The 14,686-nt window shown below is 51.3% G+C and overlaps 2 protein-coding genes across 2 annotated transcripts in view; both read left to right on the forward strand.

Moving 5' to 3' along the window:
- LOC141433730 (vacuolar protein sorting-associated protein 16 homolog) overlaps nt 1-14,686 on the forward strand; it is a 100,404-nt gene that overhangs the window by 67,773 nt on the left and 17,945 nt on the right. The window lies entirely within an intron of this gene.
- On the forward strand, nt 598-7,474 carry LOC141433847 (uncharacterized; the record flags this gene model as incomplete). The annotated part of the gene is given in 7 exon segments (XM_074095946.1): nt 598-735; nt 3,289-3,500; nt 4,135-4,284; nt 5,010-5,098; nt 5,255-6,343; nt 6,750-7,033; nt 7,370-7,474. Coding segments are annotated over 7 exon segments (2,067 nt in total), but the record flags the coding sequence as incomplete, so codon positions are not given.

Genomic DNA, 14,686 nt, shown 5'->3' on the forward strand with positions numbered 1-14,686 from the left:
TTTCTCATTGATGTCTTTCTTTATATTCCAATCTCTGAAAAAGTGTTTTAAGAATTAATTTTAATTAAATATTATTAGGGTTTTGCTCAACATCATGATAATTTTACGCAGTTCTCGGTAAAACCTCACGAATCAGAGGGCCTACTCCGAAATTTGAAAATCGAAGTTCGTTTTTAAATAGTATGTGTCAGAGAGACGGAACGACACGAACTTCGATTTTCGAATATCGTAGGTAGCCCCGTGGTAGCCCCGCAGTTGATTTAATTTTGATCGGATGTGGTTCGGTAATATCTTAAAATTATAGTAGCAACATTAGAAATGCGGTTAAATTTCGAATATCGAAATTTGTTTACGAAGCGAGTTATTTAATTGTCTGTTCTTCATTGTTAAATATGCGTAAAATATTAACTAAATTTAATTGATTTCAGTTTAAGAGACAATACACATGATTAATAAATGCTGAAATATAAATAAAATCATTTTAATAATCCCTTTCTTAATTTAGGTTTTGTTGGGTTTATTCTTAGAAGGTTCTTGGCAACATTTTTTTTTATAAATACGAATACGAATTGTCAAATTTCAGTCAATCAAACAAACATGGATTCTTCTCCGAGTGAGAAATCAGAAAAACCTTTTTTTAGTAATGAAAATGATATGAAGAAAACATGCGTTAGTGCTTCGAGAACTATGTCAGGAAATAGTCATAATATTGTTCATAAGTTATTTCATAGGGAGGTAAGTCTAGGCTTGATTAATCTAGTTGTTTACACGATTTAAACGCTTTATTTTTTTTGCATAGCTTTTTATAGCTAGTTTATGAATGTATTGGAGTTACCTTTAGCAAATTAAATGGTGCTGTGTGCTATTCTGGTTAAGCATCGACCAGGGTATGTTTGTTATTATATTTTTTGATTGAAACTATGTTTATTGTTATTGAGTGAATAACTTAAGGAGTCTAAGGTGGAGGTCACACTCACGCGTAATGAGTGCTCTAGGTACTGGAAACAACGTAAGCTTTCTATTTCAAAACTGTTATTTGAAACAAACAAGTTCTATTATTGATACTTGAAGATTGATTGTTTATATAATTGCAAATGTCATGAGCATTAATTAAATATTAATAAATTATTGTGTAGTGCACAACCCCCAAAAGTGGCAGTGATCAGTATGGTTAGGGCTGGAATTAAAGGAGGGCATCCAGGGCAAAAGCCTTGGGTCTCCACAAGGCAAGGGTCTTCAAAATAAAATTGAGGTTTAAAAAATCTCCAATTCCTTCAGTCTATTTTGACCCCTGTGGCATAGCTAGGCAACCTAGGGCTCTAGGGCAACAAATAAATTAGGCCCCGAAAATTTTGTTTTCCATCTCATTTTTAACATTGTCGGCATTTAAAAGCACCAATATGTTTTTTTTTTATTGTTTAGGTCTGAAGGCTCCTAGAGTATGAGAGCTGTGAGGTGCATTGCACGGTACACAGCACCACCTAGCCCTCTAATAGTTACTCTACAGGTTGCCCCAAAGCATGCAGACCTCTTAATTTGGCCCTGACTAGAGTAATATAAGTGTGAGGCAAGCCTGGCTGATATTTAGTCCAGTACATTGTTTTTAGTTAAACATAACTGGATGGAAATTAAAACTCAATAAAAAAGCTATTATTTGGCATTCTAATGTTAAACTTACACAGGTCACCACATATTAGCACTATTTATAAGGTCAATTTTACCATGTCTAAAGCAAAATAATCTATTTAATATAATTTCAATCCATATATTAACCTCTGCTAAATGCGAAGATAATTATTTACTTGCATAGCATTGTGTTTCCCATCCCATATTCATTAATCATCCATCATTGAATTTGCTAACATAAGAGATCTAAGTGAATGTCTGATGTGCTATCAACTATCTGTTCTCTAATGAGTAGCTAAAAGTCCCCTGTACGCTTGCAGCCCCATACAAACATAGTTTTGTTCTAATTTACAAGCACAATGTAACCACACCCATATTGTTTTGCAATAGATTCCATCTCATGTTGGGGTAGCTGGTAATGAGCAGGCACATAGCTAGCCTGGCTGTCACAGGGGGGATTGATTGTGTTTCTAAGCCATATGATTCTGAATTAGTGCAATTGGCTAAAGAGGAGTGCTTTTCCAAATGGCAGGAACTTTTTAGTACAGCATCGTTGACAAAGGGCATTTGGTATGGTACCATGCAGAATAAGGTATTTAAAGTTCCCTGGTTTGATTGTGCCGGCCTTTCCAGGGGCCTTCTTGTGTCAGCACTATGTGTTCTATCTGGTCACATTCCACTTAATTGTTTTTTACATTTGATGAGAGTTGTACAATCACCTTTGTGTATGGGATGTAATAAGGCTGAGGACCTTATTCATTTTCTTTTGGAATGTGATCAGAATAAGGACATCAGAGTCAGGTATTTGGATAGTATGGGCTTGTTCAATAGAGGTGTAAATGTAATTCTCAGTCAACCGCTTTCAGAAGAAGCAACATGAATTTACAGATTCATTGGACGGGCCTTTGCATCCAGAGACGTGGTTTCAGTGCAAGGGAGAGTGCCTGTAGTGTGGTGTATATATCTGAGGCTCCCCATGAGGCTGACATAGTCACATTTGGTGTGCTAAAGCCTCGTTAAAATATTGGAGGAAAATAAAAAAAAATTACAAGCAGCATTTATTCATATTCGTATTGTACTGTTCTGACAATGAAAATTGTACCTTATGGAAAATTACGCGTACGCCCAAACGACACACTCGATGTGCATATTTGAATGAAATGGCAATGTGGCCATGTTGCAGGTGGTAGGACCTTGTGCAAGGTCCGCCCAGATTGCTACCACCATCTTGCTCGCTAATCCCGCCGTGAAGCAGCAGTGCTTGCACTGTTGTGTTTCTGCATGGAGAGTAAAACAGCCGGTGAAATTACTGGCACGTGAGGTATCCCATCTTAGGCCTCTAGGTTGGCAACGCGTCTGCAATACCCCTGGTGTTGCAGATGTTTATGGGCGGTGGTGATCTCTTACCATCAGGAGACCCACTTGCTTGTTTGCCATCCAGTTGAATAAAAAAAAAAAAAAAAAAAAAGTTATAATTTTCACAGTCAGAACAGTACTAAAATTGTATTGTACTGTTCTGACAATGAAAATTGTACCTTATGGAAAATTACGCGTACGCCCAAACGACACACTCGAAGTGCATATCTGAATCAAATGGCAATGTGGCCACGTCCGCAAGAAGTCTGAAGGCAATCTTACTTAACTAAACCTTGATTGTTCAAGATCCTGGGATGCACGTCGCGCCGCTCGGAGCGGGGCCGGCGTGTGTTCGAGCGCATCCCGCCGCGCCTGCGCTTCTGCCTCATGGACATTGTGCCCATGTCCTATTTCAGCCACCATGTCTTCATGGGATTCTCTCAGTGCGGCCAGTACCTCCTAAGCTTCACCTACAGCAATGGCTCGCAAGTCTACTTCAGAGAAAACGCAAAATTCACGTGAGTCACACTGTACATTATTACATACACCATGACCAGCCAGTCTCCTTTAGGCAGTTGTCTCACCGCCGGCGCCGGCGAGGAAACGATTGGCTATCGACTATTTTCTCGCTCAAGAAACGAACAAAAGATATAAGATCCAGTGCGAGTAAAAGAGACATATATATTAATAGTTGATCGCTGGCGGTTCACACTGCCGGCGAGAACTCGCTCTTACATCTTTTGTCGCAGCGACAAGAGCTATAAAACTCGCTGAGCTATAAAACTAGCTCAGCGATACTCGCTCAGCGCTGTTAGCTTGGCGGCCACCCGGCTCGAGCGAGTGGAGCGAGTAATCGCCCGTCGTGCTCGAACACTCGCTTTTCACTGCTCGCCCACTCGTTTCTAGTTACTCGCTCTGCTCGCTTCTCGCTCATCGTCGGCGGTGGGACAAGTGCCATACCCTTCTGGTTTTTAACAAATAGGGAGATTTTTTTTTTTTTTTAAAACGAGGACTTTCATAAGCTTAGAATGACTTTAAGGTTAAGGGGTGTGTCGTCGAATAGGAATTGGCATTGGCGTTATTGCAGGCAAAATCACAACCATTCAGGGATTAATTTGTGATAAAGCTTTATGGTGCAAATTTTTGTTCCAGTCTTCATTTCCTGTCGTGGGTGCCGGGCAAGGTGGTGCGTTCTGTGCACCGCGCGCCGTTGTTCGGCGGGGACGCAGTGGACAGCCGCCTCACCATATCCATGGCGCAGTGGAAACACAACCCCGGCGTGCTCGTCGTCTATGGGATACCGTAAGCTTAATAACTTCTATGAGATTAGACAGGTGTTTCACCCGTGATGAATAGTGAAAAGCGAGGAGAGCTAGAGTCCCTGTCGTAATCGCTAGCAATGTCACTATTTCAATTCAGCTGGTTCCTAATGCTTCACGGGAGCGAAGTTGCGGGTAAGGGCTAGTCTATGATATTAAATAAATACTTAAATAAAAAAAAATAGCCTTTATTCACTGATAATAAAATACAACATTATAGTGTGTTGACACCAGTCTATTATATTATGTTTTTTTATTAGAGCTATTAACTCTATTTCACCTATTGGAAAGTGCTCAAATATAAATAAAGTTATGTAAGATTTTTTTAAATATATTAATGAATTAGAGAGAGAGAGATCCGACATGAACTATGATGTCACAACACAAGGACCATACAAAGTCCTTACTAAAATAAAATTCGTCTAGAAAGTGATGGAATGCAAACTGCATTCGCTTGTATCTTCCTATTATTATTCAACAGATATTGTCAATTTTTACGCCGTTTTCGTTTTATTTTCCAGCTTCGTATCACAATTTTGTGTTCCATGCATATTCCGTATTCTGATTCACATTATAACATTTCACAAAAAAGTTTCACTCAGTGATATTGCATTACGTACAGTACAAGGAAAATCACTATAACATTTACTGTAAAAATGTTCTAGAGTGGGTTAGAAATCAAATGGTTCTACTATATGTTTTTTGCAGAGACTCATGCACAGAGAGGTCTCACCTCAGCGTCATCGGCGTCCCGAGGCTAGGTTGTAGGAAATGCGCAGCTATGATGAAGGAAGAAGGTAAATATGCTTGCGTTGTTATCACTTAAAATCTTCACACATCCTGCTTAACTTTATCAAGTTTTAAGGAGACAATTGGTGTTGTCTTTTAATGACCTTTCCTGAAAAGCATAATATTATTATATTTCCAAATAATTTAATTTAATGCGATTCCAGATTGTCAAAACTGGGGCCAGAGATGCCTAGAACACAACTTCGCAATACACACAAAGTTCTTCTGCACATCTGACTCTGCTGTGTACGAGCCCGTCGTCCAACTCGCTTACTCCAACCAAATCATCATCTACACAGACTTCATCCACATACTAGAGATAGACTTCGTCCAACCGGACCAAGACAAACCTATGGACATAGATGACAACAAATTTTTAGATAGGGAAGAAACAAATTCCATCTACACAAACCCCAGCACGCCCGCTTCAGACGTATCAGCTGTTTTCCAATCCCCTAAATACCAGAACAAAGTTGTACAGAACATTCTAGAAGACTTCTCTGATTTAGAAGAGCCTTACCAAATGTCCAAACCTGTGCAGCTACCCGACGTAATGGGCCAGGAATTATGTATTCAAGCAGCTTCAATATCATACAATTTAGTTGAAGAGTGGGAGGGCCCTTCCCCTTCTATTAGGACATTAATAAGCCCCCCTCTCAGGTCCCCTAGACGGAGGCCTGCTGAAAGCATGTCAAGATTCAACGAAACACACAGAATCATAGCAGACAAAGCTTACGAATTCGTCGAAGAAACCGAAACTAAATGTGAAAAACTAAGTATCTTTAGAAAACGACGTTTAGCTGATAAGAAATATGAATTCTCAGAGGACAACAACGAAAATATAGTCCCTTTTAGAGTGTTAAGGAGTAACAGGAAGTATTTTACTGGTTGCACGAGCAAAGTGAAGCGGCCGAAGTCGCCGCCAGTTGAAAGTGTGGTATTAAGGGCACATAACCAGATAAGTAGGCCTCCATCGCCGACCACGAGCGAGGATATGAAGGATCAAGGTCTGTCTTCGTTAGAATCAGATGACAAAAGCGAATCAGAATACAGAGTGATGGAGATGTTGGATGATGGCTCTCTAAAAACGGTGGCGGTTCACGACAACACTTCGAAGACGTTGTCGGAATGTCCAGTGAACGCTCAAGATCCATATTTGGTGCATTCGGAGAATTCACAGTGCAGTAAATTCTTCACGAGGTATTTTGTGGAAAGTGATGATGAGATCACCTCTATCGCCACCGATTCTGAAGGTAGGTTTCGATTTGTTTTGAGATTTATGATTTAATCTTAGAGTTGGTAATTTAATTATGCCGAACGATACTGTGCGATACGAGATTAACGGTGACTGTTAACACTATTATGTCAAAGTCATTATAAAACAGTGTATTTGACTTTGGCACAATAATTGCAGATCCGACTCTGTTAATAGCCACCGTTATGTCAAAAAAGGCAGGACATGACGTCAAGTCTATGACTCGTTGTTCCTTGAAAATCAACCAAATGTCAACCTCAAACAAATGTTCTTGAAAAACTTTAAATATTTCTGTAATAATGTCCCTGTAATATTTGGTGCATTGCAGAAACTGTTCCCGAAGAAGTTCCCCATGTAAGGGATATTAGGTTTGCTAACGTATGACCGCAATTTTCCATTTCCAGATGATTGTATATCAGGCTACCACGTAGCTCTTCACTTAACCGCTCACGGCGCGGGCTACGCCCCCCTCCAGGGGGTGGGGGCGGGCGCGTGGGCCCGTATACAAAGTTCTGCCCCCCTCCCGCCCCTTACGCTGCGAGCTCAGCAAAGGTCATTGGACACTGAGTTGCTGTGCAACGAAGTATGCGGGAGACTGTGCAAACTGAATGGGAAGAAGTTTATATATTGCTTCGACTGGGGCTGCCATGTTATTGATGTGTGTCAGAGCAGCGGGTGCTTGTCTGGGGTAAGTAAATAGTACATTGTGTCTTAAGGGCGGTAAGTGAGGAATTACGAACGGGATTCTATTAGACTGAGGCTTTAATGAGTCGATGTTCGTAATTCTAGTACCGCCCGTGCGACATACAATGTTTTTCATAACATTTGCGAGTAAATTTGTATATTTGTAAAAGAAAAAATAATATTTTTTCAAAAATTGCCGATACCGCTGACTGCGCTCTTGGCAGTATTCCGGAATGATATCAAGAGTCCGGTATAGTCGAGACTACTGTTGCTGCAATGTCACGCGAATGCCTGTGTTACCTATTTGAAGTTGTAAACATTGTTATTGTTTGTATTGCAGTTGTGTGCAATGTGGCTGTGGGCGAGTGAGGACAACGGCGCGTGCGACGCGTGCCGCGCCATCAGCGCCGGCTGCCCCGCGCACCGGCTGCAGTACGCCGCGGAGGTAACAGTGCGTGTGTGTGTGCGAGAGAGACAGCGGCGCGTGCGACGCGTGCCGCGCCATCAGCGCCGGCTGCCCCGCGCACCGGCTGCAGTACGCCGCGGAGGTAACAGTGCGTGTGTGTGTGCGAGAGAGACAGCGGCGCGTGCGACGCGTGCCGCGCCATCAGCGCCGGCTGCCCCGCGCACCGGCTGCAGTACGCCGCGGAGGTAACAGTGCGTGTGTGTGTGCGAGAGAGACAGCGGCGCGTGCGACGCGTGCCGCGCCATCAGCGCCGGCTGCCCCGCGCACCGGCTGCAGTACGCCGCGGAGGTAACAGTGCGTGTGTGTGTGCGAGAGAGACAGCGGCGCGTGCGACGCGTGCCGCGCCATCAGCGCCGGCTGCCCCGCGCACCGGCTGCAGTACGCCGCGGAGGTAACAGTGCGTGTGTGTGTGCGAGAGAGACAGCGGCGCGTGCGACGCGTGCCGCGCCATCAGCGCCGGCTGCCCCGCGCACCGGCTGCAGTACGCCGCGGAGGTAACAGTGCGTGTGTGTGTGCGAGAGAGACAGCGGCGCGTGCGACGCGTGCCGCGCCATCAGCGCCGGCTGCCCCGCGCACCGGCTGCAGTACGCCGCGGAGGTAACAGTGCGTGTGTGTGTGCGAGAGAGACAGCGGCGCGTGCGACGCGTGCCGCGCCATCAGCGCCGGCTGCCCCGCGCACCGGCTGCAGTACGCCGCGGAGGTAACAGTGCGTGTGTGTGTGCGAGAGAGACAGCGGCGCGTGCGACGCGTGCCGCGCCATCAGCGCCGGCTGCCCCGCGCACCGGCTGCAGTACGCCGCGGAGGTAACAGTGCGTGTGTGTGTGCGAGAGAGACAGCGGCGCGTGCGACGCGTGCCGCGCCATCAGCGCCGGCTGCCCCGCGCACCGGCTGCAGTACGCCGCGGAGGTAACAGTGCGTGTGTGTGTGCGAGAGAGACAGCGGCGCGTGCGACGCGTGCCGCGCCATCAGCGCCGGCTGCCCCGCGCACCGGCTGCAGTACGCCGCGGAGGTAACAGTGCGTGTGTGTGTGCGAGAGAGACAGCGGCGCGTGCGACGCGTGCCGCGCCATCAGCGCCGGCTGCCCCGCGCACCGGCTGCAGTACGCCGCGGAGGTAACAGTGCGTGTGTGTGTGCGAGAGAGACAGCGGCGCGTGCGACGCGTGCCGCGCCATCAGCGCCGGCTGCCCCGCGCACCGGCTGCAGTACGCCGCGGAGGTAACAGTGCGTGTGTGTGTGCGAGAGAGACAGCGGCGCGTGCGACGCGTGCCGCGCCATCAGCGCCGGCTGCCCCGCGCACCGGCTGCAGTACGCCGCGGAGGTAACAGTGCGTGTGTGTGTGCGAGAGAGACAGCGGCGCGTGCGACGCGTGCCGCGCCATCAGCGCCGGCTGCCCCGCGCACCGGCTGCAGTACGCCGCGGAGGTAACAGTGCGTGTGTGTGTGCGAGAGAGACAGCGGCGCGTGCGACGCGTGCCGCGCCATCAGCGCCGGCTGCCCCGCGCACCGGCTGCAGTACGCCGCGGAGGTAACAGTGCGTGTGTGTGTGCGAGAGAGACAGCGGCGCGTGCGACGCGTGCCGCGCCATCAGCGCCGGCTGCCCCGCGCACCGGCTGCAGTACGCCGCGGAGGTAACAGTGCGTGTGTGTGTGCGAGAGAGACAGCGGCGCGTGCGACGCGTGCCGCGCCATCAGCGCCGGCTGCCCCGCGCACCGGCTGCAGTACGCCGCGGAGGTAACAGTGCGTGTGTGTGTGCGAGAGAGACAGCGGCGCGTGCGACGCGTGCCGCGCCATCAGCGCCGGCTGCCCCGCGCACCGGCTGCAGTACGCCGCGGAGGTAACAGTGCGTGTGTGTGTGCGAGAGAGACAGCGGCGCGTGCGACGCGTGCCGCGCCATCAGCGCCGGCTGCCCCGCGCACCGGCTGCAGTACGCCGCGGAGGTAACAGTGCGTGTGTGTGTGCGAGAGAGACAGCGGCGCGTGCGACGCGTGCCGCGCCATCAGCGCCGGCTGCCCCGCGCACCGGCTGCAGTACGCCGCGGAGGTAACAGTGCGTGTGTGTGTGCGAGAGAGACAGCGGCGCGTGCGACGCGTGCCGCGCCATCAGCGCCGGCTGCCCCGCGCACCGGCTGCAGTACGCCGCGGAGGTAACAGTGCGTGTGTGTGTGCGAGAGAGACAGCGGCGCGTGCGACGCGTGCCGCGCCATCAGCGCCGGCTGCCCCGCGCACCGGCTGCAGTACGCCGCGGAGGTAACAGTGCGTGTGTGTGTGCGAGAGAGACAGCGGCGCGTGCGACGCGTGCCGCGCCATCAGCGCCGGCTGCCCCGCGCACCGGCTGCAGTACGCCGCGGAGGTAACAGTGCGTGTGTGTGTGCGAGAGAGACAGCGGCGCGTGCGACGCGTGCCGCGCCATCAGCGCCGGCTGCCCCGCGCACCGGCTGCAGTACGCCGCGGAGGTAACAGTGCGTGTGTGTGTGCGAGAGAGACAGCGGCGCGTGCGACGCGTGCCGCGCCATCAGCGCCGGCTGCCCCGCGCACCGGCTGCAGTACGCCGCGGAGGTAACAGTGCGTGTGTGTGTGCGAGAGAGACAGCGGCGCGTGCGACGCGTGCCGCGCCATCAGCGCCGGCTGCCCCGCGCACCGGCTGCAGTACGCCGCGGAGGTAACAGTGCGTGTGTGTGTGCGAGAGAGACAGCGGCGCGTGCGACGCGTGCCGCGCCATCAGCGCCGGCTGCCCCGCGCACCGGCTGCAGTACGCCGCGGAGGTAACAGTGCGTGTGTGTGTGCGAGAGAGACAGCGGCGCGTGCGACGCGTGCCGCGCCATCAGCGCCGGCTGCCCCGCGCACCGGCTGCAGTACGCCGCGGAGGTAACAGTGCGTGTGTGTGTGCGAGAGAGACAGCGGCGCGTGCGACGCGTGCCGCGCCATCAGCGCCGGCTGCCCCGCGCACCGGCTGCAGTACGCCGCGGAGGTAACAGTGCGTGTGTGTGCGAGAGAGACAGCGGCGCGTGCGACGCGTGCCGCGCCATCAGCGCCGGCTGCCCCGCGCACCGGCTGCAGTACGCCGCGGAGGTAACAGTGCGTGTGTGTGCGAGAGAGACAGCGGCGCGTGCGACGCGTGCCGCGCCATCAGCGCCGGCTGCCCCGCGCACCGGCTGCAGTACGCCGCGGAGGTAACAGTGCGTGTGTGTGCGAGAGAGACAGCGGCGCGTGCGACGCGTGCCGCGCCATCAGCGCCGGCTGCCCCGCGCACCGGCTGCAGTACGCCGCGGAGGTAACAGTGCGTGTGTGTGTGCGAGAGAGACAGCGGCGCGTGCGACGCGTGCCGCGCCATCAGCGCCGGCTGCCCCGCGCACCGGCTGCAGTACGCCGCGGAGGTAACAGTGCGTGTGTGTGTGCGAGAGAGACAGCGGCGCGTGCGACGCGTGCCGCGCCATCAGCGCCGGCTGCCCCGCGCACCGGCTGCAGTACGCCGCGGAGGTAACAGTGCGTGTGTGTGTGCGAGAGAGACAGCGGCGCGTGCGACGCGTGCCGCGCCATCAGCGCCGGCTGCCCCGCGCACCGGCTGCAGTACGCCGCGGAGGTAACAGTGCGTGTGTGTGTGCGAGAGAGACAGCGGCGCGTGCGACGCGTGCCGCGCCATCAGCGCCGGCTGCCCCGCGCACCGGCTGCAGTACGCCGCGGAGGTAACAGTGCGTGTGTGTGTGCGAGAGAGACAGCGGCGCGTGCGACGCGTGCCGCGCCATCAGCGCCGGCTGCCCCGCGCACCGGCTGCAGTACGCCGCGGAGGTAACAGTGCGTGTGTGTGTGCGAGAGAGACAGCGGCGCGTGCGACGCGTGCCGCGCCATCAGCGCCGGCTGCCCCGCGCACCGGCTGCAGTACGCCGCGGAGGTAACAGTGCGTGTGTGTGTGCGAGAGAGACAGCGGCGCGTGCGACGCGTGCCGCGCCATCAGCGCCGGCTGCCCCGCGCACCGGCTGCAGTACGCCGCGGAGGTAACAGTGCGTGTGTGTGTGCGAGAGAGACAGCGGCGCGTGCGACGCGTGCCGCGCCATCAGCGCCGGCTGCCCCGCGCACCGGCTGCAGTACGCCGCGGAGGTAACAGTGCGTGTGTGTGTGCGAGAGAGACAGCGGCGCGTGCGACGCGTGCCGCGCCATCAGCGCCGGCTGCCCCGCGCACCGGCTGCAGTACGCCGCGGAGGTAACAGTGCGTGTGTGTGTGCGAGAGAGACAGCGGCGCGTGCGACGCGTGCCGCGCCATCAGCGCCGGCTGCCCCGCGCACCGGCTGCAGTACGCCGCGGAGGTAACAGTGCGTGTGTGTGTGCGAGAGAGACAGCGGCGCGTGCGACGCGTGCCGCGCCATCAGCGCGGCTGCCCCGCGCACCGGCTGCAGTACGCCGCGGAGGTAACAGTGCGTGTGTGTGTGCGAGAGAGACAGCGGCGCGTGCGACGCGTGCCGCGCCATCAGCGCCGGCTGCCCCGCGCACCGGCTGCAGTACGCCGCGGAGGTAACAGTGCGTGTGTGTGTGCGAGAGAGACAGCGGCGCGTGCGACGCGTGCCGCGCCATCAGCGCCGGCTGCCCCGCGCACCGGCTGCAGTACGCCGCGGAGGTAACAGTGCGTGTGTGTGTGCGAGAGAGACAGCGGCGCGTGCGACGCGTGCCGCGCCATCAGCGCCGGCTGCCCCGCGCACCGGCTGCAGTACGCCGCGGAGGTAACAGTGCGTGTGTGTGTGCGAGAGAGACAGCGGCGCGTGCGACGCGTGCCGCGCCATCAGCGCCGGCTGCCCGCGCACCGGCTGCAGTACGCCGCGGAGGTAACAGTGCGTGTGTGTGTGCGAGAGAGACAGCGGCGCGTGCGACGCGTGCCGCGCCATCAGCGCCGGCTGCCCCGCGCACCGGCTGCAGTACGCCGCGGAGGTAACAGTGCGTGTGTGTGTGCGAGAGAGACAGCGGCGCGTGCGACGCGTGCCGCGCCATCAGCGCCGGCTGCCCGCGCACCGGCTGCAGTACGCCGCGGAGGTAACAGTGCGTGTGTGTGTGCGAGAGAGACAGCGGCGCGTGCGACGCGTGCCGCGCCATCAGCGCCGGCTGCCCCGCGCACCGGCTGCAGTACGCCGCGGAGGTAACAGTGCGTGTGTGTGCGAGAGAGACAGCGGCGCGTGCGACGCGTGCCGCGCCATCAGCGCCGGCTGCCCGCGCACCGGCTGCAGTACGCCGCGGAGGTAACAGTGCGTGTGTGTGTGTGTGTGAGAGGGCTTCGGTATTATAGACATTCGATATTTAGAATTTCGACCTTAGAATCGTTCGAAATTTCAATTTTCGATATTTTATCCGTCGATTTTAGGATTTTCCAAATTTTTGCATTCGATAATTTATACTTTCGACATTTTGAATTTCGACCTTATGATCGTTCGATATTCTGATTTTCGATATTTTGACCGTCGACGTTTTAGCTTTAGATATTTTAAATTTCGATATTCAAATACGTGCCCGATCATATTAGACCCGTAGGACTACGTTTTGAGGCTTCAAAAATATTAAAGTTGTTTCTTTTCGCATATAGCTTCCGGAGCATTTGCCCAACCTAATACAAAAAATTGTGTCATTTTGGTGCCTGCATAAGTAGAAATTTAGGTATTAGTGTTTTCCATTAGTATTGGACGAAAAAAATAAAAGACGAAAATTTACTTTCTTATTAATATCTGAGCAGTAACTGATGTACATAGGCATTTTGTGTCATATCCATCCACGGGAATCCTAATTTTTAACCAGTACCTAACATGTCGCCCAACTAACTCTAAAAGAATATTACAGTTTGTTTAAAGATGTCAGACGTTTTAAAATACTGATATCTGTTATCCAAAATATTTTGTGTCAAATTCATCCACGATATTTATAGATATTAATTTTTTTAAATACAATACCCTGTAAATCCACAAAAGAAAATTCAAGTTGTTAGAGTTTACGTGTTTTGATTATTAACGGTGTAAAAAAACACTATTCATAATTTGTGTCATTTTCATCCACGGATTCTCATTATTTGAAAAAAAACTACCACGAAACGTACTTCGCGCGAATGGCGAGCGCGGGAAGAGTACATCGGGTGCTTGGGCGCCGGCTGGCAGCGTTCGTTTGTTTATATTACCCGCGGCTTCGCACGCGTAATCTGACAGTTTAATTAATTCCGAGATTTTACTGAATTCTCATGGGTAATCCCAAAAATTACATCATAGTTATCATTGACCTTGTATTAAAAACAGCTGTGCAAAATTTTATGAATTTAAGTCTAGCGCTTGTCATTTCGAGATTTTATGCCTATCCCATTGCAATTTTTTACGAGATACCTACCCAATAAGTTTTAGTTTTTTTTGCTGATTACTTTTGGTTGACTGTAATTCATTGTTATCTAAACAACACTTCCGCACCAAATTTCAAATCGATGTCATTAATCACTGAGTAGTTCCCTTCTGAGGAGACGCTCCTGGCTGCTTTACCAAGATGTTACTACTAGATACCGGTGTGAAGTAAGCGGCCAAAAGTTAGCGGCTGATTATAACCCAACCCAATTAAGAAGTTTGAGTTATTATTTGCATTTGTGAGGTCATAAGACTGACAAAAACACACACACACTAGTTGATATATGATACAAACTAGTTTATATTTAGTAGTTAGTATGACACAAACTAGTTTATATTTAGGGACAAGTATTCAACCTGAACGTCTGGTGAAGCAAGAGAATTATTGCCAGCTACACCAGATTAAAACAAGCAGCATATAAAACTTCGAAACTAAAATGAAAAAAAAAAAACACCAACATGGAAATGCGAACCTCTTCAGGTCTTTCCATAAAATAACACTGGATATTAAATGCTTTCTACTAAAGCTGCAACTGCTAACTAACCTCAACTAGTCTAGGAGCCACGCCCGATTTAATGAAAGCGGTGTATTTTTTTTTTGTAATAAAATGAGAAAAACGACATGTTGCAAATAGCAAATACGAACCTCTCCAGTATTTTGTGGCATGTTATTACGCACGTTGAGAGCTTTCGATCAACGCTTCAAGTGTCCAGTAACCTCATTTTAGTTTTGAAAAAAGGTAGAATTAAAGTTAGCGGCCGAAAATAATCACAACAAAAATAAAAAAACATTGTTAGAAAACGGTTCCTTCCAGATATTTTATTAATACGATTATG

Source organism: Choristoneura fumiferana, chromosome 12 (assembly GCF_025370935.1).
Source record: "Choristoneura fumiferana chromosome 12, NRCan_CFum_1, whole genome shotgun sequence".
In the NCBI taxonomy this organism is placed as follows: Eukaryota; Metazoa; Arthropoda; class Insecta; order Lepidoptera; family Tortricidae; genus Choristoneura; species Choristoneura fumiferana.